The following is a 26,994-nucleotide window of genomic DNA, read 5'->3' on the forward strand; positions in this document are numbered from 1 at the left end:
AGGAGGAGGGTGCAGGAGAGATGGTTCAGCAGTCAAGAGCAGTGGCTGATCTTCCAAGGAAAATGGGTTCAGTGGCCTATACCCACATGGCAGCTCACAACTATCTCTAACTCAGGTTGGGGGTGGGGGGACCCGATGCCCCCATGAACACTGTACATATGGTGCACAGACACATGCAGATGCAGACACACAGAGTAAATTCTGTCATGTGGTACAACATGGATGAACCTCGAGGACAGAAAGCCAGTCACACAATGTACCCAGAATCAAGTCAACTTCAGAGACAGAACAGTAGAACTGAGATGTTCAGAGCCTGGTGGAAGAGGGAACAAGATATCGAAGACTTGCTTACATGGCTATACAGTTTTAGTTTTGCAAAATGAAAAAGAAGCCTGTAGAATGGCTATAAAACAATGTGATCATACAAACAATTTAAAAATAGTAAAATTAGTAAATTTTGTATTATGTACTTAATACAAATCAAACAACCTCCCCTTTTCACTAGCATCCTAGTTTCTGTATGACCCACTCCCCAAAAGACATTTTATTATTTTATTCAGAATTTTTCTGCATATACAGATGTAAACACATACACAACATAAACACAGATATGTTGGGGATATTTGTAAAGATATTTGTGATTGGTGTGATAAACAGCTGGACAGCCAACAGCCAAGGTATAGGTGGGATCTCCTGGGAGAGAAAGGAAAAGGAGATTCTAGGCAAACAGGATACACCAGGAAACTCATAGAGGAAACAGGAAGTGCAAGACAGAAGAGAGGTAATGCCATGGGATGGTAGATAAATATAAATGGGTTCATTAACTTGTAAGAGCTAGTTGGGAACAAACCTAAGCTGAAGGCAGAACTTTCATAACTAATAAAGTCGTTGTGTCATTATTTGGGAGCTGGCTGACAGGACAGAAAAAGATTCCTTTCACATGCATTTTGCCATGAGCCCAGGCTGGACTAAACTCAATGTTCCTATTACTACCATACTTACAATTCAATATTTTATCTTGGAGTTCTTATAAATACAGAAGCCTTCATCACAAAAGAGCAACATTTTATTAAGAACTTTAATATATGTACCAGAGGTTTAAATACATTAGCACTTACCAATATCTTGTGGACACTGCCCATTATAAGAAAACCAATTTCCTTTTACAGTGAAAGGACTTTTTCTGTTGCTTGTTGAACCAGTTCCCAACTGCCCATTACCACCAAGACCAAAGGAGTAAATTCGTCCTGAAGAAGGAACAAATGCAGAGGTATGCTGCCTAGAATAAAATGATAGAAAACCTCTGACTTAAGGTTAAAATCTAAACAATATACTTAGAAAAATAAAAACCAGCTAACATAATCCTTTTATTAAAAAAATAAATGGGGTGGGAAGATGGCTCAGTGCGCTTGAGTGTTTGCTCTGCAAGCATGGGGAACTGATTTGAATACCCACTATCATGTAAACAGCCAGGCATGAATAGTTGTGTGTGCTTGTAAACTCAGAATATGGAGGTGGTCCTAAGAACTTACTGACCAGCCAGTTTTGCTAAAATAGTAAACTTCCAGCTCACTGAGAATCCCTGACTCAGAGCAATGAAACAGGGAGTAACAGAGATGGACACTCAATGCTCTGTTCTGGCCTCAGACTATGCACCCCGCACACAATTAATAAAAATCACAAATCATTTCAACAGATATACAAGGAACAACATTAATAACTAGGAATGGGGCTGGGATGTACATCAATGGCAGAGCACTTGCCTAACATGGATAAGACCCTGGAATCAATGCCTACCACTAAAAAACAAACATAGAAAATAAAAAACAGAAATAAAAATGTTTAATCTGATAAAGATTACCTACAAAAATAGCTAGGCATAGTGGTGCACAACTTTGATCCCAACACTTGGGAGGCAGAGACAAGTGGATCTCTGTGAGTTTGAGACCAGCCTGGTCTACATAAAGAGTCTAGGACAACCAGAGTCACACAAAGAAACCAGAGCTACATCAAGAAACTATCTCAAAAACAAACACACACTTATAAAACTTTTATGGCAGATGTAATAATTGTGAAATACTGAGTTTTCCCACAAAGAACTAGAACATGTCTTTCTTTTTTTTGGGGGGGAGAGGATATCAAGACCGGGTTTATCTGTGCAACAGCCCTAGCTGTCCTGGATGTCTTGACCATCAGTACTTTAATGAACATTATTCTAGCATACCAACCAATAATACATTAAAACAAGACAACTATATAAATGATATGCATAACTAACAGAAATAAAACCACAGATGTCTGTGTACATTAATAAGTTATTAATAAAAGATTAACAAGGCAGCATTTTAAAATAGCAATATAAATGTGTAATTTATAGCAACACTGTCACAACAAAGCAAGTTGTTTTCAAAAATGGAACTAGATAAAAGATTCTGGGAAAATTGGTAAGTACTAAACAGTGGGAATCTGTTCTCACCTGGGTTAAGGGTTGCACTGGCAGAATCTGATATAATTATTATGTTTGTCTTAAAATAAAAAAATTGACAAATGTGATGGTGCACAACTTTAGTTCCAGCACTTGGGAGTCAGGGGCAGGCTGACTTTGAGTTCTAGGCTAGCCTGGTCTACATATAGAGTTCTAGGACAGCCAGGGCTACACTCTGCCTTAAAACAAAACAACTTTAAAAAGAATCTAATCAACTATGAGATAAGACTGACTGAGAAAGACAAGTTAAACTACTAAAACCAGAAATGAAAGTGGAAGGCTAGGCATGGTGGCACTTGTGTATTGTCAGCACTTAGGAGCAGAGGCAGCAGGATTTTAAGTTTTAGGACAGCCAGAGTTACATAGTGAGATCTTATCAAAACAGAAAGTCCCAAGTAAACGAAAGGATATACATTATGATTAAGTATGATTTATTTTTGTAATGCAAGGGTGGCCCAGAACACAAACTGATTACTATACAACCTAATTAAAGAAAAACAAATGACAAACCCCCAAAGACATGACCATCTGACTTGATGCAGAAAAGAAGTATCTACTGAACTTAAATAATAACTGACAAACTGAAAAGACAAACTAACATAATGAAGCCCTATAGAAAAAATTAACATAAACACATTCACTGGTAAAAAAAAAAAAAAGATTTTCTTAAGATCACAAACAAAGCAAGATGTCCTTTTTCTACTATTTTTATTCCACTCAGTCCTGCACGTCCTAGCCATACCAATTTGGCAAGAATAAGAAATAAAATGAATTCAAATTAGAAATGAAGAAGTTGTATCTATATGCAAATGTCATTGCTACAGATGTACGGCACCCTAAAATATCCGTCAAAAACCAAAATCAAAACCAAACCAACTAAACAAAAACCCTATTAGGAAAATTACTGAGCTGGGCAGTGGTGGAACACTCCTTTAGTCCCAGCACTCAGGAGGCAGAGATAGGTGATCTCTGTGAGTTCCAGACCAGCCTGGTCTACAAGAGCTAGTTCCAGGACAGCTGGAGCTGTCTCAAAAAAAAAAAAAAAAAAAAAAAAGACAGCTCTGTTACTTTGACTCCTCAGTACCTAATCAGACACTGAGAAAAGTTTTACCTCAGACTATTAGAAACCTAAGACAAATGATTACCCAACTCTTTAAATAACATGACTTTTACTGGGTGGTAGTGGCACACACCTTTAATCCCAGTACTCAGGAGGCAGAGGCAGGAGGATCTCTGAGTTTGAGGCCAGCATGGGTTCTAGGACAGTCAGGACTACCCAGAGAAGCTCTGCCTTGAAAAATATGGGGGTGGGGAGGATGTGATTTTTCTTGGGGTGGAGTCAGGAGAGTAGGTTGTATGTTTAAAACAAGGACTCCCTAAGTTGCCTCCAAAGTGCTAGAATTACAAGTGTGTGCCGCATGCTTACCAGCTCAATAATCAGTCTATAGACCAAAGTTCTCTCCATATTCTTTACCACAGCTTACCTTCCACAAGCAACCTGAGTGACAATGCTTCCCATAAGTTCAAAAACTTTCCTTGGGTTTATTTCATGACTGGTAGAATTATGACCCAACTGGCCATACCCTCCAGCTCCAAAGGTAAACACTCCACCTTCCTGGAAAACAACAAACAAACAACTGAGTTATGAGGCAGCTCAACAAAAGAAAACAAACTAATGTTCAGAAATATGAGTTGACCTTTAATATGGACTCAACGTTTTTCTTTCCTGTCCTTGAAATTAAATAGATGGCTAGCTCAAGAAGATAAAAATGTCTTGAAACTAAGATAATTTGATGTGTGCTAGTAGGGACTAACTCTACAGTTCAGTGCATGTGAGGCAAGCATTCTATTATGCAGGCTAGATCCCCATACCTTTTTTACTTAAAACATTTTTAAAATGTATTATTAGTGTGGGTATGCATGCTGCACATGTGTGAACACATGTATTCAAAGGACAGCTCTATGGAGTTGGTTCTCTCTTTCCTCCTTTACTTGAGTTCTAGAGAATCAATTCAGGTTTCCAGGAATGCCTGCAAAGTATCTTTATCTGCTGATCTACCTCATCAGCCTTTCCCTGTTACTTTGAAATAGAATCTCACTGAGATGTCAGGATGGTCTTGAACTTGATCTTAGTTCAGGAAGGCCTTGAACTTTGCTTTAGCGTCTCAAGTAGTTGTGACTACAAGTTTGAACCACCAGGCAGGCTTTCACAGATTTTTACAGTACTAAATGATGCACACATAATGCTAAAACAATTTAAGTGTTTGTGGCAGAAGTAATTACTGCTGGGCACAGCAGTGCACAACTGCAATCTCAGCACTTGGGAAGAGGCTAAAAGACTGCCCAAGAGTTTGAAGAGCCAGGACTACTGAGACCCCTCATCCACCAAATAATAACTACCATTAAACCACCCAAAGAGCCAGGAAATACTTAATTGCATTGTTTTGCATATTATTATACTTCTTTTTAAATTCAAAGGACACATTTCTAACATTTCATAAAAATTTTAAAATGTTACTATCTTTAGTTAGCAAACCAGTGTGCCTTGAACATTAATGCTCTGCTTAAACTGAATGGGGGCAAAAAGATAATGAGTTCAAGGCCAGCCCAGGGGAAACAAGAAAATCCTGTCAAAAACAAAAGCAGACAAAAAGGCTCTACATAAAGAGTATATGTAAGCAGAATGCACAAATAAGATTTTAAGTACACACAGCTGCTATAAGAGATAATCTTTAAATTTTTTTGTTAGTAATGTATTTATGAGTCAATCAGAGACTATGCTTTGTTTTTAATTTTTTTTTTTAAGACAGGGTTTCTCTGTGTAGCCCTGGCTATCCAGGAACTCCCTCTGCAGACCAGGCTGTCCTCAAACTCAGAGGCCTGTCTCTGTCTCCTGAGTGCTGGGAGCAAAACTGTAAACCACCACTGCCCAGCTGAGGCTACACACTTTAAAAAAGAAATACAACACATGAGAACCTAACACAACCACAGTATTTTTCAATTTGACACTTTTCATCATATCTGTAGTTATGTGTGTTACATGTTGCTTTCAACATCTAACGGCTTAATTTTTTAATATGTTATAGTATACAGATACACTTTAAGAAACTTTCCATATCAAATACAGAGTAGGGGGCTTGAGATACAGCTTAGCTAGCTGGTGAGTGCTTACTTAACATGCATGGCTTTGCCTTCCATCTCTAACACTGTATAACATGGGGTGTGATGACGCACACCTGTGATTCTAGCACCCAGAAGGTGGAAGCAGCAGAATCAGAAATTCAAAGTCATCCTCAGCTACATTTGGAATTCAAAGGGAACTTGTAACCCCAGGACCAAGGAGCCTGAGACTGATCACAAAGTTGAGGACAGTCTCAGTTTTATTAAGATTTTGTCTAAATGCAACAGTGGTGGCTCACCTCTCTAATTCCAGCACTCAGGAGGCAGAGGCAAGCAGATCTCTGTGAGTTTAAGGTCAGCCTGGTCTACTACATAGTGAGCAGCCAAGACCACACAGAAAAGCTCTGTCTCCAAAAAAAAAAAAAAAAAAAAAAATTCGTCTAAAACAATAAAACTATTTGAGTGAAAGAAAAAACAAAACACTGCAGAATTTTTTTCTTTTCCTTTTGTGGCCTTATGCAAACTAGTACATACTCTGCCCCTGAGCTCTATTTCCCAATCTAATGTAATTTTAATTTAATTGTTATGTGTTTGAGTGCTTTGCATTCGAGTGCAGGGCCCCACAAAGGGGGGTGGGCACGTGATCCCCTGACACTGAAATTATAGATGGTTGTGAGCTACCATGTAGGTGCCAGGAGCCAAACCTTCATCCTGTGGAAGAGAGGTAGATCGTTTTAACTGCTGAACCATCATCTTTCAGCCCCTAAATTTTCAAAGTATGAACTAGAAACCAATTTCTTTCTTCCTTTTTTTTTTTTTTTTTTTTTTTTTTGGTTTATCAAGAAAGGGTTTATCTGTGGCTTTGGAGCCTGTCCTGGAACTAGCTCTTGTAGACCAAGCTGGTCTCAAACTCACAGAGATCCGCCTGCCTCTGCCTTCCAAGTACTGGGATTAAAGCATGAGCCACCACCACCCGGCAGAAACAAATTTCATCCAGATATGGTGGCATATGTCTTTGACCCCAATGCTCAGAGAGGAGACATGGGCAAAAAGAACTCTGTGAATTTCAGGCCATGATCTACGTAAGTTCTGAGCCCAGCCAGAGCTACATAGTGAGACTCTTGAAGAAAGAAAGAAGGAAAGAAAAAAGTTAATGTCTTTTATCAATTATACAAGACAAAATAATAATAATGAAGCCAGGCGTGGTGGCACACACCTTTTGTTCCAGCACTTGGGAGGCAGAGTCAGGTATATTTATCTCTGCTGAGTTTGAGGCAGCCTGGTCTACAGACTGAGTTCCAGGACAACCAGGGATACACAGAGAAACCCTGTCTCAAAATAAATAAATAAATAAATAACCAGGAAAAAAACAACAAAAACAGAAACTATAAAGCCAAAGACAGCCTTTGATTTCTGGACTTTCTGCCTCCCTCTATCACCCACCACCCCACTCAGTTTAAGTGGTGCCTGGGATAGAACCCAGGTCCTCCTGTATGTCAGGCAAGCATTCTACCAACTACTACATCCCTAGACCTTCTGAAACACCAATTTGGACAATGAATTTCCCAGACTCTTTATGCTAATATGAATGAACACAACAATATTTTTCCAGTAAAAATTAGCTGTGCTTTGCTTTGTTTTTGTATTGCTGAAAATCAAATTTAGGTACCTAAGTAAGTTTTTATTGAGCTACACCCACTGTCCAAATGTGTTCATTTTCATTTGACATCCAGTCACTATAGAAATACCCCAGAAAATGAAAGATAAATGTTAAAGCAACTGACTAAAAACACACTGTAATTGCTAGTATGGTACTCAGCCTATGGATTAACAGAAATCTAGCTGCTTCTTTGTTATAAAACATTTATAAAACAAATGCAAGTTTAATGCAAATTGAGCAGAATGATAAAGTACAAATGGGACTAATACATTAGCACTGCAAGCTTGATGAACCAAAATGAAGTCATTTCATTCAAAAATTTTATTAATCCCAGCTACTCAGGAGGCTAATAGTATTAAAAACCTAAGGTCAACCTGAGCAATTTGGCAAGCTTCTATCTCAATACAAAAAAGGGCTGGAGATGTGGCTCAGTGGTAAAGACATGACCTAGTATATACAAGGTCTTGGGTTTTAATTTCTATAATCAACACCACAAAGATCTCCCCAAAAAGTGCTAGGCATGGTACTGAATTATGCAATCCCAGCCCTGGGAGATTAAGAAAGGGGAGTGTCTACAGTTTAAGGTGAGTTTGGGCTACATAATCATTTTAACACTGCTGCAATCACAAGTTGACAATGCATCAAAAACGCACAGTTCATAACCCTAAACAAAACTGAACATGAAGACAAGCTATTTTCAAGAATAATTTTAGTTCCTTTTTTTTTTTAAGATAAATTGTTTCAGAAAGACAAACACTGTTCAAGTTTAATGGAAATACCATGAAAGCATTCACTAATTATGAAAAATTACTGTGAACAATAAAAAGTTTTATAAATACAATACCTTGGTTAATGCAGCAGTATGATCTTCTCCGCAACAAATATAAACTATTTTCTGAGATCTTAGTGACTTTAGTAAATTAGGAACATACCTATCTGAAAATTCCAATAAAAGACGTTAATGATAATTTTAAACTAATATTCTTCTAAAATGTGCTTGCTCTATAGATTTCCAAACTCAGTAGACATAATACTAACTTTTACTATCAATCAATGACTTTGTAAGAAAAAAGCCTATAAAACTGGATTTCCATGGCTACCAATCTCTACTCCTAAAATAAAGGATTCAAAGATGAGCGATAAATCACCCTTATGCCAATGTGCACAGGGCTGAGCAATCCAGCTCAGTGTTTCAGATTTTCTACATATGTGTCATTATTTACTCTGCAATGGCTATGCTCAGAGATCCAACTCAACAGCCTGTCCTACTTCTGTTTTTTGTGGCAGAACATAACACAGCATAGTATGAACATATTTTTATGCAGAATAAAATTATCTAATTCTATGAGAGAATTATTTACTTATTATCACTTATTAGGTTAAAAACTCACTTTGACCATCTCAGTCATTAAAAGTACGTTGAACTTTACAAACTGTGATCGGTATGCCAAATATTAGTATTCAAAATACTGACAGGAATGAAATGTGCGATAAAAGATTGTAACTTTTAAAAAGTCATTTTTTAAAATTCAAAATGTTTATTTTTAAGACTATCATCAGTGTAAAAAGAAGCTCAACCAAAAATTAATCTAACAACTCCAGACCATATAAATCCCACTTGAAACATCATGTTACTTTCCTAGAGCAAAATTTTTTTCTGTATCAATCTGAGCCATTGGATACATGTTCTACCAGGAAGCTCTATGTGCAGCTTCTTCACTAATTTTATAACTTTTTTCCATTAATGGTGGCCAATACTGGAACAACACTGGCTATCAAATTAAAGCATTATTTGTAAGCTGACACACAATAATGTAGATTTAGGCAGCATAAACTTTTCCCTTTCTTTCAGTACTGGGTATTAACACCAAAGCCTGTGTGGTAGGCAAGCATTCTACCATGGAGCTATCTATAACCACAGTACAAAGGATCTAAAGAATATTTTTCTTCTTTTGGGGTTGTGTGTGTGCGTGCGTGCGTGCGCGCGTGTGCATGTGTGTGTGTAAGGTGTTGGAGATTGAATCCAGGGGCCTTGTGCATACTAGGCAAGAACTTTTCCACTGAGCTATATCTCCAGGCTTCAATAAACTTCCCAATTATTATATGCTAATTTTTAGCCTCCCCAAGATCTTCTCAAAACATCTCCACATTAAAATTTTAAATTAACATCCTCAGCTCCACCTCTATCAGTCCTGGGAAGATTAGGGTATACATTTCTCCAATACTGAGAATACTCATTCATCTAGAAGATCTTTTAAAAAAATACACTTGAACTATTATGAGACCTACCATTTTCATCATTAAGACCTAGCTGACCAAATTTGTTACGTCCCCATCCAAAGATAGCCCCAGAGAGGGTGAGTACAAAACTATGAGCTCCTCCTGCTGCAACTTGCATGAATGGAATTCCAAGTAAAGACTTAATCAGCTGTGGTGAAGTCTGCTTTTTACAGTCAATGCCTAGACCCAGTTGGCCATATTTATTCTGTCCCCAACAGAAAACTTCGCTTGCTGTAAGACAAAAATCATAAAATTATTTTACACACACACATAATACCATTTGTAGATCCACTACTCTGAGACATCTCATTAGATGGAAATAAATACTAACAATGACATGTCTCATTATATAAAAATATACTACCTAGAAGTACCAGTACACTTTTAAATTTCAGCAAAACACTAGGAAATTTGATGTAGAACAAAACTGAGTGTATTCCTAGTTTGTATCACAATAGACACCATTAGGCATTTACTAAAGTAGTAAGTAACAGAGGCACCATAACTTATTTTTTGAGATAGCCTAAGTTGACGTGGAACTTGTAGAAATCTGCTTCAGCTTCCCAATGTGCTGAGATTATAGGTATGTACCACCATGAGCTGAATTTACCACTGTACTTTTATTCATGTGTATGTGTCTCCATGCGTGTGCATGCCCAGAGTCCAAAAGGTGTTAGTTAGATCCTTGGGAGCTGGAGTTACAGAGCTACCTGATGTGGATGCTGGGAATTAAACTCAGGTCCTCTGGAGAAGCCATGTCTCCGGTTCACATTTATCTTTTTTTTTTTTTTTAAAGATTTTATTTATTATGTATACAACATTCTGCTTCCATGTGTATCTGCACACCAAAAGAGGTCACTAGATCTCGTAACAGATGGTTGTGAGCCACCATGTGGTTGCTGGGAATTGAACTCAGGACCTCTGGAAGAGCAGTCGGTGCTCTTAACCTCTGAGCCATCTCTCCAGCCCTCACATTTATCTTTTTAAGCTGTAATAAAAACCATGGATGAGCCAGATGTTGGTGGCGCACGCCTTTAATCCCAGCACTCGGGAGGCAGAGGCAGGTGATCTCTGTGAGTTTGAGGCCAGCCTGGTCTCCAGAGTGAGTGCCAGGACAGGGTCAAAGCTACACAGAGAAATGCTGTCTTGAAAACCCAAACAAAAAAAAAGAAAAGGGCAAATACTTACCTTTAGAAAGTGCAAGTGAATGATAGTAACCACATGCAACTTGTACTATTTGGATATCCGAAAGACTTTTAATATTTCTAGAAAAGAAGGAGAGCAGAATCAGTTCCCTGTGTGTAACAAGTGGATCTCGTATGCTACTTATGTGCTATTCATTGGCCACTTACTATGCGAAAAATTGTCCTTTCAAGGTGCACTATCATTTTTAGTCCTGCTAATAACCAAAACTTCAGATTAAAACCAGGAATCAGAATGTAAGCATTAAGAAAATAAATAAAAGATGGCTGGAGAAAACACTTTAAAATAAAAGGCAAAACATCGGGTTGGGGATTTAGGTCAGTGGTAGAGCACCTACCTAGCAAGCACAAGCCCAGGCCTCGGTTTTTTTTTTTTTTTTTTTTTTTTTGGGGGGGGTGCAAAAACAAAACAAGAAACCCAAAAGAACAAAAGCAAAGTACACCGTGCTTACAAATAAATACCCTTCAGGATACTCTATCATTCAAATATTTTCTTCCATTATCCAATACTTCTCTTAATTTTTACAGAGTGAAACTTGGCAGTTTATTTCAAAATGCAAATTATTCTAAAACTGGTGCTCTCCTAACTCAGAACTGTGGACCCTATCCCCTCCCCGATAGCCTACCCTTCTAAATTTATACCTACAGCATTTGCATCTGAGTTTAAACTAGGAAAATTGAGTCCATTCACATTTATGATAATCAATGATGTTCTTTGCTATCTTGTATTCTGTCTTCATGCTCCTAAACTTGCCTAAGTGCAATGCATTGTACTTCCCTTTGACCTAATCAATCTTCTACTACTTTTCTGAATCAATGTATTCAAGAAAAAGGAAGATTTTTTTTTTATTTGCCTTTATCTAATGCTGCGACCTGACCGATTTTGCCAATTCAAAGTCAGGAGCAACTTATGAACAGAGTTTTGATACTTATGGTTTTCAGGTGGCAGCTTCAGTTAATCAAGTTGTGAGCAGGAAAAAAGATGAGTAACTTGAACTCCATATTGTACATTAACTGCTTCTATTTAGTGAATATATGTTCTTCTTTTTAATTCATTTTTATTTCATGTGCACTTGTGCTTTGCCTGCATGTATGTTTGAAGGTGTCAGATCTCCTGGAACTGGAGTTACAAATAGTTGTGAGCTGCCATGTGGGTGCTGGAGATTGAACCTGGGTCCTCTGGAAGAGCCACAAGTGCTCCTAACCACTAAGCCATCTCTCCAGCCCCCTGGATATATGTTTTAACTACAGAACCTGAGAGCTGTGCTAATTCAAATCAGCAGGTTCCAATGCATCTTCAGTTTTTAAAATCATGATGGAATGCCATAGCAAAATAAATGCAAAAGAGTTAGAAACAAAAATACATGGATATGTACAATTGTGCTGAAGTTAGTATTAACTGCTACTGTGTATGGATACCACCCATATCATACATTGACCTTTCACCATATTAAATTATCCTGGCGGGGGGGGGGGGGGGGGGGGGAGGATTAATTTCAATTTCAAGGTCAAGTTTTTCAAAATACTGCATTCTCTCAGAAGCCTATGTTTTCCTGTCTTCATACATTTGTCACTAATACATATTCATTTAATGTTTGTCTCCTGTGCTAAACAATATATTGTGTAAAGGTGGAATACATCTTACATCCATGAGAATCTCAATGCCTAACACAGTGCTGGACAAACACTACTTAATTGAATTGAATATACCATTTTAAAAGGTCTATAGAGTGAGTTTGAAGCCAGCTAGCTAGAGGTACACAATGAGATGCTGTAAAATTAAACAACAACAAAAAACAACCACCTTAACTGACAACACACTAAATTTTCCAATTAAAAGTCCGGTGGTGTGGCTCAAGCCTTTAGAGGGTGGTGGATCTCTTCGAGTTCAAGGTCAGCCTGGTCTACACAGAGAATTCCTGTAGGGGGGAAGTGAAGGGGGAGGGCACGAAGAACAAAAGAAATAAAAACAAAAGAACAAACTGAGCTGGACCTTTAATGGAGGTGGAGAATTCCTTTAATCTCTAGGAAAGAAGTTGGATCTCTGAGTTCTAGGCCAGTTTGGACTACATGGTTCCAGGACAGTCAGGGCTATGTAAACAAAAAAAGATGAGTAACTGAGTGAATTGCAAAATCCAAACGCATATAGCTGCTACATCTTTGTGATCTGTTTGAGAGGTCAAGCTAGCCTGATAATGACAATTCCTCTTGCTCAGCCTTTTCACTGCTGGGACTGAAGATACGGACCCACCAGAACCAGATCATATAAGCTGCTTCTAAGAAACTCTAAGGACACATAAACATAAGGTGAAGCAATGGAAGAAGGTACTCCATGCAAACAGAATTATAAGCAAACAGTAGTCATAATTCTGTCAGATAAAATGGACTTTAAATCAAAAGTATTTTAAACAAACAAAAAGTGAGCATTATATAATAAATGGGTCAACTCAGCAAACAATAATTCTCAATATATGGCACAGAATATTAGAGCAACTAAATATGTAAATATTCTAGATATTCCAGACCTAAAGTGAGAGATCAATTCCAACACAGTAACAGAGGACATTAATGGCCCATTTTCTGTAGTTAAAAATCAAAGAATCAGCAGTTAAAACACCAAATGGGCCTAAAAGACCACTACAGAACCTTCTACACAACAGCACATGATATATCCTCCAGGGTAAATAAACTGTAATAGGCCACAAAACAAATCTCAGTAACATTTCCTACTTTTTTTTCTTCGTCTGATACAAAGTCTCACTTAATTCTGAGCTGGTTGTCCTCACTTGTTATGAATCTGAGGATGTCCTTCTAATCCCTCTGCCACAACTCCCTGATTATGCAAGCAATCTCTATCAAATGAGCTCCACCCCTAGTCCCTCAATAAAAATTTAAAAAACAAAATTGTATTATCTTTTCCAGTCACAATACAATAAAACTGAAAATCAGTAACAAGAAATGACTGGAAGACTATATTATAATACAGAAATTAAACAGCTTAGTTTTTCAAATAGCCAAATGAATCAAAGGAGAAAAAAGACAAAATTTAAAACTTCTTAAAAAAGGGGGAAATAAAGACATGACAGCAAATCTGTGGGCTACAGACAAAGTAGTACTGAGAAGTTTTTATCAATCAGCACCTATATTATAAAACAGAAAAATCTCAGACCCTCATTCTTATCTCAGAGATAAAGAAAAGCAAAATGACACCTTTAATTCCCACACCTGGGAGGCAGAGAGTAGTGGATCTCTGAGTTCTAGGCCAGTTTATACACGTCGAATTACAAGACAGCCAAGGCTAAAGGCTACACAGAGAAACCCTGCCTCAACCTCCCTCCCACCAAAGGAAAAAAAAAAAAAAAAAGAAACCAAAGGGTACCCAACACTAATAGATGGAAAGAAAAATAAAGACCACAGCAGAAATAAAGAAACAGATTTTGAAAAACCTTTAAAAATTCTTCAATAGATGAAGATTGGTACCACCCCACTACACCAGACTCAGAAAGCAGTCTTGGGCCTGCTTGCTTATGCAGATGGCTCAGTACCAGAGCACTTGCTGCCAAGTCTGATGACCTGAGTTCAATTTCCTGGAACCCACATGATGGAGACACAACTACTTTCTGCAAGTTGTCCTCTGATTTCCACATATGCAAACTGTTGCACATGCACACCGACACGTGAACATACATACAAAATAAACAAATGCTACTCATTTTAAATAAAATCAGAGATGAAAGACACACATTGTAATTGATAGAGAAATATAGACTCATGAGAGATTATTAGACTCTCCACCAACAAACTCCAAAACCTATAAGAAACAAACCAATTCCTGAACATAAACACTTACAAAACTGAACCATGAAGAAACAGAAGACTCAACAGACCAGCAACAAGGAGTAAGACAGAATCAGTACTAATGTGTCTGTCAAAGAAAGCACGGGACCTGGTGATGGCTTCTCTGCTGAAGTGTGTATGTGTGTAACAAACAGCTGAAGAACTGATACTGATTCTCAAATTATTTCAAAACACAAGAGAAATAAATTTATCTGCTGATACTACTAACAAATAAGGACACAACATAAAAAAACTAGAGGCTGAAGAAACAGGTATAAAAGGAGTATATATCTACATAATCAAGATGCTATGTTAAAAGCCAGCAACTAAGGGGGCTGGAGATGACTCTGGTTAAGAGTGATTGCTGCTCTGGCAAGAGCACCCACATATCAGCTCACAGCCATCTGTTGCTCTCATTCATTCAGTGGTTCTCAACCTATGGGTCTTGACCCCTGGAGGTCAAGTGGCCCTTTCACAGGGGTTGCACATCAGATATCCCACATATCCCATTACGGGGGGGGGGGGGGGGGGGGGGGGGGGGGGGGCAGAATTAGTTCTATAAAAAAGAGCTAACCACATACCTCAACCCCAATCAATAACAAGAGCCAACTTAATAAGTTGTTAATAGGTTCAAAGGGAAGAAATAACTAGGCAACAATACTTACATACTCACGGTAAGCAGGGTGCTCACTGTAAGCAAAATGATTAGATAAACAAATTAAGGACCTCTTTGTGGTCACCTTTGTTACCTGGGTACTCTGATATATTCCTCTGATCCTAGGAGGCCAAGCTGTCCATCAGAGTCGAGACCCCACGAATACACCTGGCCTTTGTCATTAAGAGCTAATGTATGAGCTTCTCCACATGAAACAGCTACGATATTTTGGGCATCCAGGGCAACAACCTGCTCTAACAGAACAAAAGTCAAGAAGAGAAACATTACATTCTAGTTTTGAACTTGAAATAAGAAATAAATATATTCAATTCTCATTGTCTATCAAAAGTAAGGAGACTCAAACATAAAATACAACCAGTTGTTTTGAAAAAATTAACACATATGTTCCATATACAATTCTCATTGTGATAACACCATACTCTATATTCAAAACCACCACTGAAAAGGAAGTCAGAATAACAATAACCTGGGCAATTGGAATTTTAGCAGTATAATTGTAATTTAGGTTTACTTTATCAAACAGACACTACAGTGTAGTATTCTTAATGAAATCAACTCAACTGGCAATTTACAGGTTTTTGTTGTTAGGTTTTTTGTTTTTGTTTTTTTAAAAAAGACAGAATCTCACTATTGCAGTCCAGTGTGGCCTGAACATGGACTCCTCCAGTCCCTGCTGCCCAGATGCTAGGATTATAGGCATGCACAGTCACTACAGGCTCAGATTTTAAAATATAAAATCATAGAGAACTAAAAAGTAGTATGTCCACTATAAATAGGTTTTAGTTTATGGAATTCTACTTTAGCATCAACAACTATAAACCCCCTCGTGTGGTTAAAATATGCTCAAGTTTTAAATCAAAAGTAGCCAGCCAGTGACACCCAAAGTTTCCCTTAAGATAGGCTGTGTTGGGGCTGCAGAGACAGCTCAGTGGAACTTGCCATTCTTACAGAGGACCTGGGTTCAGTTCCCAGCATTCACACATAGACTTGCAAACACCTGTTAACTCCAGTTCCAAGGGATCTATCTGATGCCCTGTTCTGGCCTCCAAAGGCACCTCAAATATACATAGTGCACATATAAACATTCAAGAAAAACACACATATATAAAAAAAATCTTTTTTAAAAATGCAATGTTTGTTAGTGTTTTATCAGTTTTTTTAAAGATTTTATTTATTTATTATGTATACAACATCCTGCTTCCATGTATATCTGCACACCAGCAGAGGGCACCAGGTCTCATTATGGATGGTTGTGAGCCACCATGTGGTTGCTGGGAATTGAACTTAGGACCTCTGGAAGAGCAGTCGGTGCTCTTAACCTCTGAGCCATCTCTCCAGCCCTATCAGTAAGTTTTTAACATGCCATTTGAATTAACTTTATAAGCTTAGTAAGAATGCTACAATTATTATCTTCAATACAACAGAAGCCTCATGATGAAAGAAATTAAAACTGTCAACCAGGGTTTCTTGGTATATTAATTTGTAAATAATGCTATTCAATAATGAAACTGACTACATCAAGGAAACTGACATTCCCACATGTAAAGCAACTAATATTATATCTGGATTAAGATCTTGCATTTTTGTAAAGTGGAAGGCTAGTGTTAGATAACCTCTAGGAATCTATATAACTACATTGATAAACTAAGCACTTACCTTAAAGTTTCTTGAGTTGATGTATACGTCAGGCATGTATACTTGTCCTTACTATGTAGATCAAGCTGGCTTAAGCCTGCAGCAATCCTCCCACATCTACCTCACAAGCTAGTATCACAAGTGTGCACAACTATGCCCATCAAGTTGATAACTCTTCAAGCAAGTGCCCAGTACACAGAAGTTTATTATACCAATCTCTCACTCTTTGTATTATCTTGTATGCATTTTAATAAAATTACAGAAACACACACACACACACACACACACACACACACACACACACACACACAGGATATAACATGACTTTTCTCTAAAAGAAAATCAAGAAAACTAAGAATCACTAGCTTATACAAATAATTCCATAAATCTTAATTACAAGGGGAATTGAAATCTGTTATCAATAACAGAAGCTCACTGGTAGTGGCATGCACCTTTAATCCCAGCACTCAGGAGGCAGAGGCAGGGAGATCTCTATGAGTTGGAGGTTAGCCTGGTCTACACAGAGACCCCCTGCCTTGAAAAACTAAAACAAAAATAAGTACATAAATAGCAGAGGCTCCCCCAAATAAGTCAGTTCTAAACAATTCTGAAAGAAGTAGTAAAAGAAAACAGATTATGGGAATGAGTTAAGACTCCCTGGTTCTTCAATTAACAAATTATGAGCACATAAATTGGATTCCAATAGCTATGAAATCAAAGGCATCAAAATCTAATGTGTAATATAAATATCTAATATAAAATATTACATTAGTATTAAAATATACTTTTTTTGTGCTCCAAGCGCTGAAAATACAAAAATAAGTTTAAGAAAGACATTGAAAATAAGGATTGTAATTAAAGATTAAGCTAAAGATATAAAAAAGATAACATGTGAAAAAAGAGATGTTTGTTTAGGCTTTAAATACATCAGGAAGGATTCTGGAAGACAGTGATACTTAAGTCATGAGCTTAGGAAAGCAAAGGAGGATCCATGTATCCATTAGGAAAATCAATCAAAAGTGAAAATGCTGATAGGGAAACATTATTTATGCCTCAGACAAGGAATAACTTTCTTCATTCATTCTTTCTTGAGGCAGGGTCTCTCTATACAGCTTAGAAGGACCTTAAACTCACAATCTTCCAACCTTGGTCTGCTGAGTACTGTGGGCAACACCAAGCCCATCCCAATTCTTAAAGACTTCCTAGGGAAAAGATCAGTAATGCAAAAGCTCGAGTAATAATGTGAATTTCATTCATAGAAAAACAAATAGCTTTTAATCATATCAAAGATGCTCAACTTTGGGGGGAGGGAGGCAAATTCAAACTATACTTCAAAAGAAATAAAACATTTTCATGCATGAACTAAGCTTCAACGCAAATATTATCTACTGTGCTGGAGGTATAGTTATGTCAAGGAATGTCAGACTGCCAATAAACTAACAAAACGGAGCACATGAGGCTATGCTTACATTAGATAAAACAGACCTGGAACCAAAACTTCTTAGGAGACTAAGATTGCCATTATTTAATGATAAAGGGTCAATTACCACAAAGCATAATGAATGTAATTATACATTCACCTAATACCAAAGCACCTAAATATAAAGCAAGCATTAAGGGACGTCAGTAAGAAAACATACTCAGAAGAAGTAGAGGCCTTGATCCCACCTTTCAGATAAAAAACTCACAAGGAAATACTGAACTGTAATCCAGATTAAATGGTGCTTATGTGTAATGCACATAGAACACTTTTGTTAAACCACAGTCTTAACAATTCAAAAAGACAGAAATCTTATCCGGTATAATTTCTGACTGACCTTGAGCAACATGAAACTAGAGATCATCAACAAGAGACAATTTTGATATATGGTCAAATACACCAGGTATGGTGAATGGCTTTAATCCTAGTACTTGGGAGGCAGAAGCAGGCAGATCTCTGTGAGTTGCAGGCCAGCCAGGTCTATAGAGCATATCTTAGGCCAGTCAAGGTTATGTAGGGAGACTCTTTTGCAGGGTGGGGGTGGGTAGTGGGTGGGGTGGGTTAAATCAATGTACTTCTGAACAACTAACAGGTCAAAGAAGATAGTAAAAGGAAAACTGATTATAAATCTTAAGACAGCAATAAAAATAACATATCAAGACAGACAGGAAACAGCACAGTGGCACACCAGAGGCTCAAACGGGAGGTTCTCAAAATCAACCAGCCTACCAAATCATAAGTCGATAGTCAGTGTTAAACATGCAAGTTTGAAATTTTACAATGGTATGAAAGCCATAGGTTAACATGTGGAAACTGCACTTGATGTTCTGCTCTTTTCCAGAGCTAGGGATTTGGCATGCTATCATATTCTTGTGATGCTGGGCAGTGACAGAGCTGCAGCTTCCAATTATATGATCAAAGAGTAAACAGAGACACACACGTACTTGCTATTAAATTATGATATCCAGCAGATAGCCTACATCAAACAGATTTTCAATTTAGAAAATGTACTCTTCATGCTACCAGGAGAAAAGTAATTAGTATCTCCCAGGTCAAAACTACTAAGAGGGATGAGGAGTTGTTTTGGAGAAAATAAAACAGACTAACTCATATCACAATCACTTCCACTTTTTAAACACTCCCTTCTTGTTCTCCACAACTGATTTTCTTCCTATTCATTATTTACTCATTCATTCATTCATTCATTCATTCATTCATTCATTCATTCATTTGTAGACAGTCTCTCTTTGCAGTCCTTGATGGCCTCAAATCCAGAGACCCTCCTGCTTCTGCTTCCTTGAGTTCTGAGATTAAGAGCTCTGATTTTCTTGACATGTAAATTTCTCCTCTACTTAATTGCCAAAATAATGACTGCTTATAATAAAAAAATAAATTCAGATTGGTGTGAATTTTTTTTTACATTTTATAGTCAGTTCATTATTTACAGATCAACTCATTAATTTTTTTTTTGTTTTTAAAGATTTGTTTACTTATTATGTATAGTGTTCTGCCTGCATGTATGTCTGCAAGCCAGAAGAGGGCACCAGATCTCATCACAGATGATTGTGAGCCACCATGTGGTTGCTGGGAATTGAACTCAAGACCTATGAAAGCGAGAGCAACCGGTGCTCTTAACCTCTGAGCCATCTCTCCAGCCCAAGTTCATCATTTTCAGTTCAGCAATGTTTAAAAGCCTGAATAAATAATACTAACTTGAGTATTTCTTTTTCAAAATATCAGGATACAACTATACCTTATAATTATTCATTAAATAATTCTTTAAAAAAATCATTGGCTACAGGCTTTCAAGATACCTCAATGTAAAGGGGCTTGCCTCTAAGAGACTGAATTCTCTCCATAGGACCACACAATGGGAAATGGTGAAACCCACCTACTGTAGCTTGCCCCTGATCCCCACATGCAAAGTACGGCACAAGTGTGCACTCATCTCCACCATACCAACAACGGTTTAAGTAAAAATAAATAAAAATAAAATCAATAGCCAACTTTAACTTCTGGCATTTCCATGCTTCCCATAAGAGAGGAAGCATTACTGTTTTCCTGTCCCATGCCATCTTTTGTATCTAAAGATAAAAGAATCAGGCTGGAGAAATGGCTCAGAGGTTAAGAGCACTAGGGGGCTGCTCATCTAGAGATCCGGAGTTCAATTTCCAGCAACCAAATGGGGGCTCACAACCATCTGTAATGAGATGTCATACCCTCTTCTGGCCTGCAGGCATACACACAGACAGAGCACTGATACTTAAAAATAAATAAATAAATAAATAAATTTTTAAAAAGTTAAAAAAAAGAATCCTATCCATTTTGTCTTGTCAATACAGCATACCTCCAAACATCACAATGTTTTTGTTTTTTTTAAATATTTTTGCATAGTTCTTGAATAAAAGTTAACAAGGCCTTTAAAGACTGAAGAGAAAAAAGTATTTTTGTGCCTAGTATAGTCAAGACACAGTAGAACAACTGTTTGTTGAATAAATGCCTAAACTTTGGCTATAATGAAGAGATAGACCCTGGGAATCTGGAGACAAATATGTGAAAAACACAGTTTCTAACAAGGCAATATAACAGGTATCAGGTAAATACGAAAAGAGCCTAGTCAGACCTATTTATGTACCCCCCCCAACTCCAACATTAATAAACAGCATTTTATTTTGGAGGGGGGTTGTTTCGAGACAGGGTTTCTCTGTGGCTTTGGAGGCTGTCCTGGAACTTGCTCTGTAGACCAGGCTGGTCTCGAACTCAGAGATCTTCAGCCTCTGCCTCCCAAGTGCTTCGATTAAAGGTGTGCGCCACCACAATTAGCAGCTTTTTAAAAAGCAAACACCTACTGAGTACTACTCACTATGTGTCAGGCCATTGTTCTTTGCGCTGCATGTGTTCTCTTACTTACTTCCTCCCCCTCTCCCCAGCCAAAACGGAAAGAGCTTACCATGATTATCCTGATTTCATAGAACAGAACACTCAGATACACAGACACACAGAGAATAAGCCATGTGCCCAAGACAACATACTACAAGCAACAGATCAGGACTTTAAGTTCTTAAATTCCTACCTTTTAAAAAATAGATTTTGCTGGACATGGTGGTACATATCTTTAATCCCAGCACTTAGGAGACAGAGATAGGCAGGAGGATCTCTGTGAGTTCAAGGCCACCCTGGTCTACAAATCGAGTTTCAGGACAGCCAGAGCTGTTACATAGAGAAACTCTGTCTCAAAAAACCCAATATAATACAGATAGATAGATAGATAGATAGATAGATAGATAGATAGATAGAGAGAGAGAGAGATAGGTAGATGGACAATAGGTAATATATTATTGCACTGTTGCATTGTTAAAAAAGATATCAAGTGAAGCCTATCATGTATATCCTTCATCAACCTACTTATGCCCCTCCCACCTCTGCACCTACAGTAACTACTGTTATTACTTGTTTATATATATAATATACATATATAATGTGTATGTATATGACATATATGTCAATATAAATGCATTTTTTGTTTTGTTTTTGATTTTCAAGACGGGGTTTCTCTCTGTAACAGTCCTAGTTGTCCTGGAACTATCTCTGTAGACCAGGTTGGCCATGTACTGAGATTAAAGGCATGCACTACCACTGCCTGTCTATAAATGGATTTTAGATTTACCTAGCTTTCTACACTACATTCTTCTACATCTTGTTTTTTTTTCTTCTTAGTATATTAGATGTCTTCCCAGTTCTCAACCCCACAGCACTGCACTGCACTGCATTACATTGCAATGGCTGAATAAAACATAATTTTGCCAGTTTCCAGAAGAAACATTAAAGTTATTTCTAGTCTCCATAAAATGCTGTTACAATACAAATGTAGCTGTTAGGTAGTAGCCCAGAAACTGGATTTGCAGATAAAAAGCACAGAGCTATCAATTCTTCATCTAGGTCATATACATTATTTTACAACGACACTAAGTTATTACTCTTTTTATTGCTATTATAAAGTGTCTTCTATTATTTCACTGATCTTATTTTCACTGTGCTGTGTATGTGGGGCAGGATGGTGGTGGTGGTGGTGGTAGTGGAGGTGAATGAATGGAAGAATATGCCACAACATGTGTATAGGTACCCGTGGAGACCAGAAGAGGGCAAAGGAGCTTGAGTTACTTTGGAAGAGCAACAAATGCTCTTAACCCCTGAGCCATTTCTCAAATCCTATCCTCAAATTTTTATTTTTCTCGCCCAGAAAAACAAACAGGGCTGAATGAACACAGTGACAAACCTGTGATCCTATTACTAGTTAGTTCAAGGTCAGCCTAAAGCCAAAGAGCAAGACCCAGTCTCAAACAACAATTAAAAAAGGGGTGAAAGCTGATTTTTAAAAGTTTTGGGTAATGCAGAAAAGATACAACAGTACCTAGCACATAATGGTAGTTATTATTAGTTTTGAATACCAGCATTGTATTTTTAAATAGTTCATTAAGTTTCCCATGTTTTTACTCTCCTTATACATTGCCATAACAACTTCTACATACATGCTTTCTTCCTTATTTCTACTCGAAGGCTTACTCAATTGCTCACCCGAGTATACATGTGAAAATTCGTTCATGCACAGATAACCAATTAGCTTTTTATATGATTACTCTTCAAAAGATAAGTGTAAAATAGACTGGAGAGATGGCTCAGTGATTAAGAACACGTACCATTTTTCCAGAGTACCTAAGTTCGAGTCCTAGAACCTACACAGTTGGCCCAGAGGCACTTGTAACCCCATCTCCAGGAGCATCTGACAATTCAAGCCTCTGTGGGCTCTTGCATTGATGTACACATCTACACACAGATAACATAATTGAAAATAAAATGAAAAACTATTAAAAAGGTAATTATAGTTTCATGAGGTTTGTTGCTTTAGGAAGTAATGAATAGCAAACACTTGGATCAGAAAGTATGTATATAGTAATTTCTAGGTACTTGGGATCAATTCTGGGCAGCAATCTGAGTTCTGCACTCAACAGGATAGTCATTTCTGTTGTTTTCCAGTCAGGGTTTCTCTGTGGAGACCGGGCTGTCCTGGAACTTTAGACCAAGATAGCCTGAACTCAGAGATCTGCCTGCCTCTCCCACCCAAGTACTGGGATTAAAGGTGTGAGCCACCACCATCAAGCTTGTATGACAAATCTTAAAAAAGAAATAAAATAACAAATTTCTACCAATTAATTAGTAAGCAAAGCAAATTCTCCTCTAGCTGTTTTCAGATACTTCCAACTCTGTTCATAAGGACCTCTTTTCCCCTCACTCTAATTCCTTCCCCCTTCTAGTTTCATGTCACAAAACAGTTACATCAAAGGAACTCTCACCCATTCCAACAATACACAGTTTATAGCTATGAATATTTCAAATACTAGTAACCCATAAAGAAGCATCAAGTCAAACACAGTAGTTAACTTGATAGGGCTGTTTTTATTCAACAATAAGCAAATAAGCCTATTGACAAAATTCAAACGATCAAGGTATCAGATGGTACCTGACTGTGGTGGTTTGAAAGAAAATGGTCAGCAAATGGGAGTGGCACTATTGGGAGGTGTGGCCTTGGTTGGAGGAAGTGTGTCACTGTGGAGGTGGGCTTTGAGGCCTCAATTATGCTCAAGCCACACCCAGTTGAGACAGATAACTTCCTGTTGCCTATGAGCCAAGATGTAAGAACTCCATGTCTGCCTGCATATTGCCCTGGTTCCCACCAGGACCACAACAGACTAAACCTCTGAACCGTGAGATGTTTTCCTTTGTAAAAGTTGCTGTGGTCATGGTGTCTCTTCATAGCAACAGAAACCCTAACTAAGACACTGACAGACATTTTCATTTTATTACTTCATAAAAAATTCAATTTTGAAAAAAAATCGGATAAAACTAACTAGGCCTGTGGCTCAAACCTGTGATCTCAGAATTTGGTAAACTGAGGCAGAAGGGTAGACATGAGTACCAGGCATCTCACAACAAAACAAATAATAAAACCTAAAACAGATAAAGTAGACAGCCATTTATGACACTTTAAATTTACAAGTTATTTTAAATTTACTAGGTACTTTTAACAATTTCCAAAGCTTGACTCCCAACCACAAAATAATAGTTATGTTATTAATTACTCAACTCTCTGGGACAATAGAAAAATGTATAGCCTACCTAATACACCTAAGGGAAAGCAAAACTGGAAATAAACACTCCATGCTTTTAAGTCATGATTTTCTCCTTTGGCTTTTTTTGATTCCTTACTGCCCAATAAATATTGCTATCACATTCACAATAAAATTTACCTCACCAGAATCATCTCTCTTCAAACAGAAGAGGTAACAGTCCTAATCATGCCGCATTCCCTATTTCTAATTAACGACTCCACCTGGGATCACAGCCAGCTCTTTATCATTACTGACATACAATTCACTTCCATCAAGTTAACAATGTCCATCCATCTGTGGTCTGCCAAAATTTCTCTTGATCTATCTGCTCCTTCCTTGTTTTAAAGAACTATAACCACAGTTAAACTACTTTCCTCTCTTCAATTCTTTCTTTATAAAACCAGTAATTCCCACTAAAAAAACTATTAGTGCCTACTAACCAAATTAAAACATCTAATTTTATAGTTCAACTTGCTGTAAACACAGTTGTAGATCTTACAAGTACATATGCTCACAAGAATGCTGTCTGTAAATGAAAGTTCCAAAATACATTGATTTGACAAGCTTCTGAACATATTATATGAACAGATCAATGATTGTAAATGATTGTATCTAATTTTTATGTTCCCTACTCTCAGATATTCCAGTTAAATGGATTATCATTTCCAGCAAGGCATCAAACTTGCCTATGATCATTTGAACTAGTTTGCCTCTAAAGCACTTTCCATTCTTTCATTGAAGAACATTGAATATATTTCCTGTCCATGTGCTATCTATCTCTCCTACACTCACCATTAAGCCATGCTGTTTTACAAGGTTCTATTACCCATCTTTGTGTTTTGGGATTTTTCTAAGACAAAGCCTAACTGTGGAACCTTGACTGGTACAGAACTTCCAAAACAGATCAGTCTGGACTCAACTTTTCAGCATTCCTTCTGAGTTCTGGGATTACAGATGTGAGGATCACCATCAAGCTATTCTACACCATCATTCACCTGTAAACACTCCTAACTATTTATGTGCACTCCTATGATTTGTATCATTTTAGTTTCCTTACTAGACCTTCAAACAATTTTCATTATGTTGTATACAAAAGACTATTTGAATCGATGTATTTTGGAACTTTCATGTACAAACATTCTTGTAAGCATATGTATTTGTAAAATGACCTATAATTGTACTTAACATCTAAAAAAAAAATAGAAGTTAGCTGTCTGTTGTAGATATGTTAACATTAAAGGCCCTAGTTTTTCTAAAGAAATAGAGATGTAAGCAAGGACTGAACTGAAATGTACAGTCATGGCAGATAAATATGGAGAGATGGAAACTTAAAAAAAAAACTTAAATATTAAATTATCACTAGTTAATATTCTAAAAATGTTTTTGAATATTTTGTTTATATGTATATGAGTGTTTTGCCTACATGTATGCCTGGGCACCATATGCATGCCATTGGAAGTGGTCAACCAAGGAGGTCAGAAGAGGGTGTCTGATTTCTCCAGGGAATTGGAGTTACAGATGGTTGCAGCCACCATGCAGGTTCGAGAAATCAAACTCTGGTGAAGAGCAGCCTCTTAAGAGATACACTTAAAGGGTGAGCTATTACTCCAGCCCCTTGGTTTGTTTTTGTTTTTTTTTTTTGTTTTTTTAAATACAGAAAATAACTGACCATTTATCACTGAAAACAGGCTGAGAAAAATATATCCCAGTTTGTAGTCAGAAACATGAGTAAAGAGGACTAAAATGAGAGTACTTTTCATGATGTCATTACACTTGACTTTTTTACTTTTTTTTTTCTTTTTTTTTTTGGTTTTTTCGAGACAGGGTTTCTCTGTGGCTTTGGAGGCTGTCCTGGAACTCGCTCTTGTAGACCAGGCTGGTCTCAAAATCACAGAGATCCGCCTGCCTCTGCCTCCCGAGTGCTGGGATTAAAGGTGTGCGACACCACCACCCGGCCTTTTTACCCTATCATTGCCAAATTTTCTACCAAGAATGTGTACTACTTTTGTAACCAGAAAAAAAAAATATGAAAAACTAAAACTGTATTTCAGAAGTACATGATAACCAAGGAAAAAAAAAGTCTAAGCCTGTATGTTAATAAAAAAGCAAGGAGTCGGGGTACAGTACAGTGTAGAGTGCTGGGCTAGTATTATGCAATAAGACCCTGGGCTCTATCTCTAGCACTTCAAGCAACCAAAAATACGCATTGGTTTTCAATAATATTCGGGAAAATATGTTATTAAAAAGTCTTAAAAAGCTGGGCAGTGGTGGTGCATGCTTTTAATCAGAGCACTTGGAGGCAGAGGCAGACAGATCTTTGTAAGTTCAAGGCCAGCCTGGTCTACAGAGCAGGTGCCAGGACAAGCTCCAACACAGAGAAACCAAACAAAAGAATAGGTGTGGGATGGGCTGGAAAGATGGCTGAGAGGTTAAGAGCACTACAGATTCTGAA

At 37.5% G+C, this 26,994-nt stretch overlaps 1 protein-coding gene across 8 annotated transcripts in view; it reads right to left on the reverse strand.

Moving 5' to 3' along the window:
* Herc4 (HECT and RLD domain containing E3 ubiquitin protein ligase 4) overlaps positions 1-26,994 on the reverse strand; it is a 74,783-nt gene that overhangs the window by 40,078 nt on the left and 7,711 nt on the right. For 7 of the 8 annotated variants that reach the window (XR_004772071.1, XR_003481096.2, XM_027395035.2 and 4 more), the window contains 6 exons: positions 15,334-15,493; positions 10,734-10,810; positions 9,555-9,776; positions 8,110-8,201; positions 3,970-4,100; positions 1,119-1,279 (listed from right to left, as the gene is read on the reverse strand). Coding sequence is in view for 6 of the 8 variants with exons in the window: in XM_027395035.2 (XP_027250836.1) it covers positions 1,119-1,279; positions 3,970-4,100; positions 8,110-8,201; positions 9,555-9,776; positions 10,734-10,810; positions 15,334-15,493 (843 nt within the window). In the remaining 2 variants the exon portion in view is untranslated. Of the gene's footprint in view, positions 1-1,118; positions 1,280-3,969; positions 4,101-8,109; positions 8,202-9,554; positions 9,777-10,733; positions 10,811-15,333; positions 15,494-26,994 lie in introns of those variants that run through there. The other variant, XM_035451756.1, reaches the window with a different exon arrangement.

Source organism: Cricetulus griseus, assembly GCF_003668045.3.
Source record: "Cricetulus griseus strain 17A/GY chromosome 1 unlocalized genomic scaffold, alternate assembly CriGri-PICRH-1.0 chr1_0, whole genome shotgun sequence".
Lineage (NCBI taxonomy): Eukaryota > Metazoa > Chordata > Mammalia > Rodentia > Cricetidae > Cricetulus > Cricetulus griseus.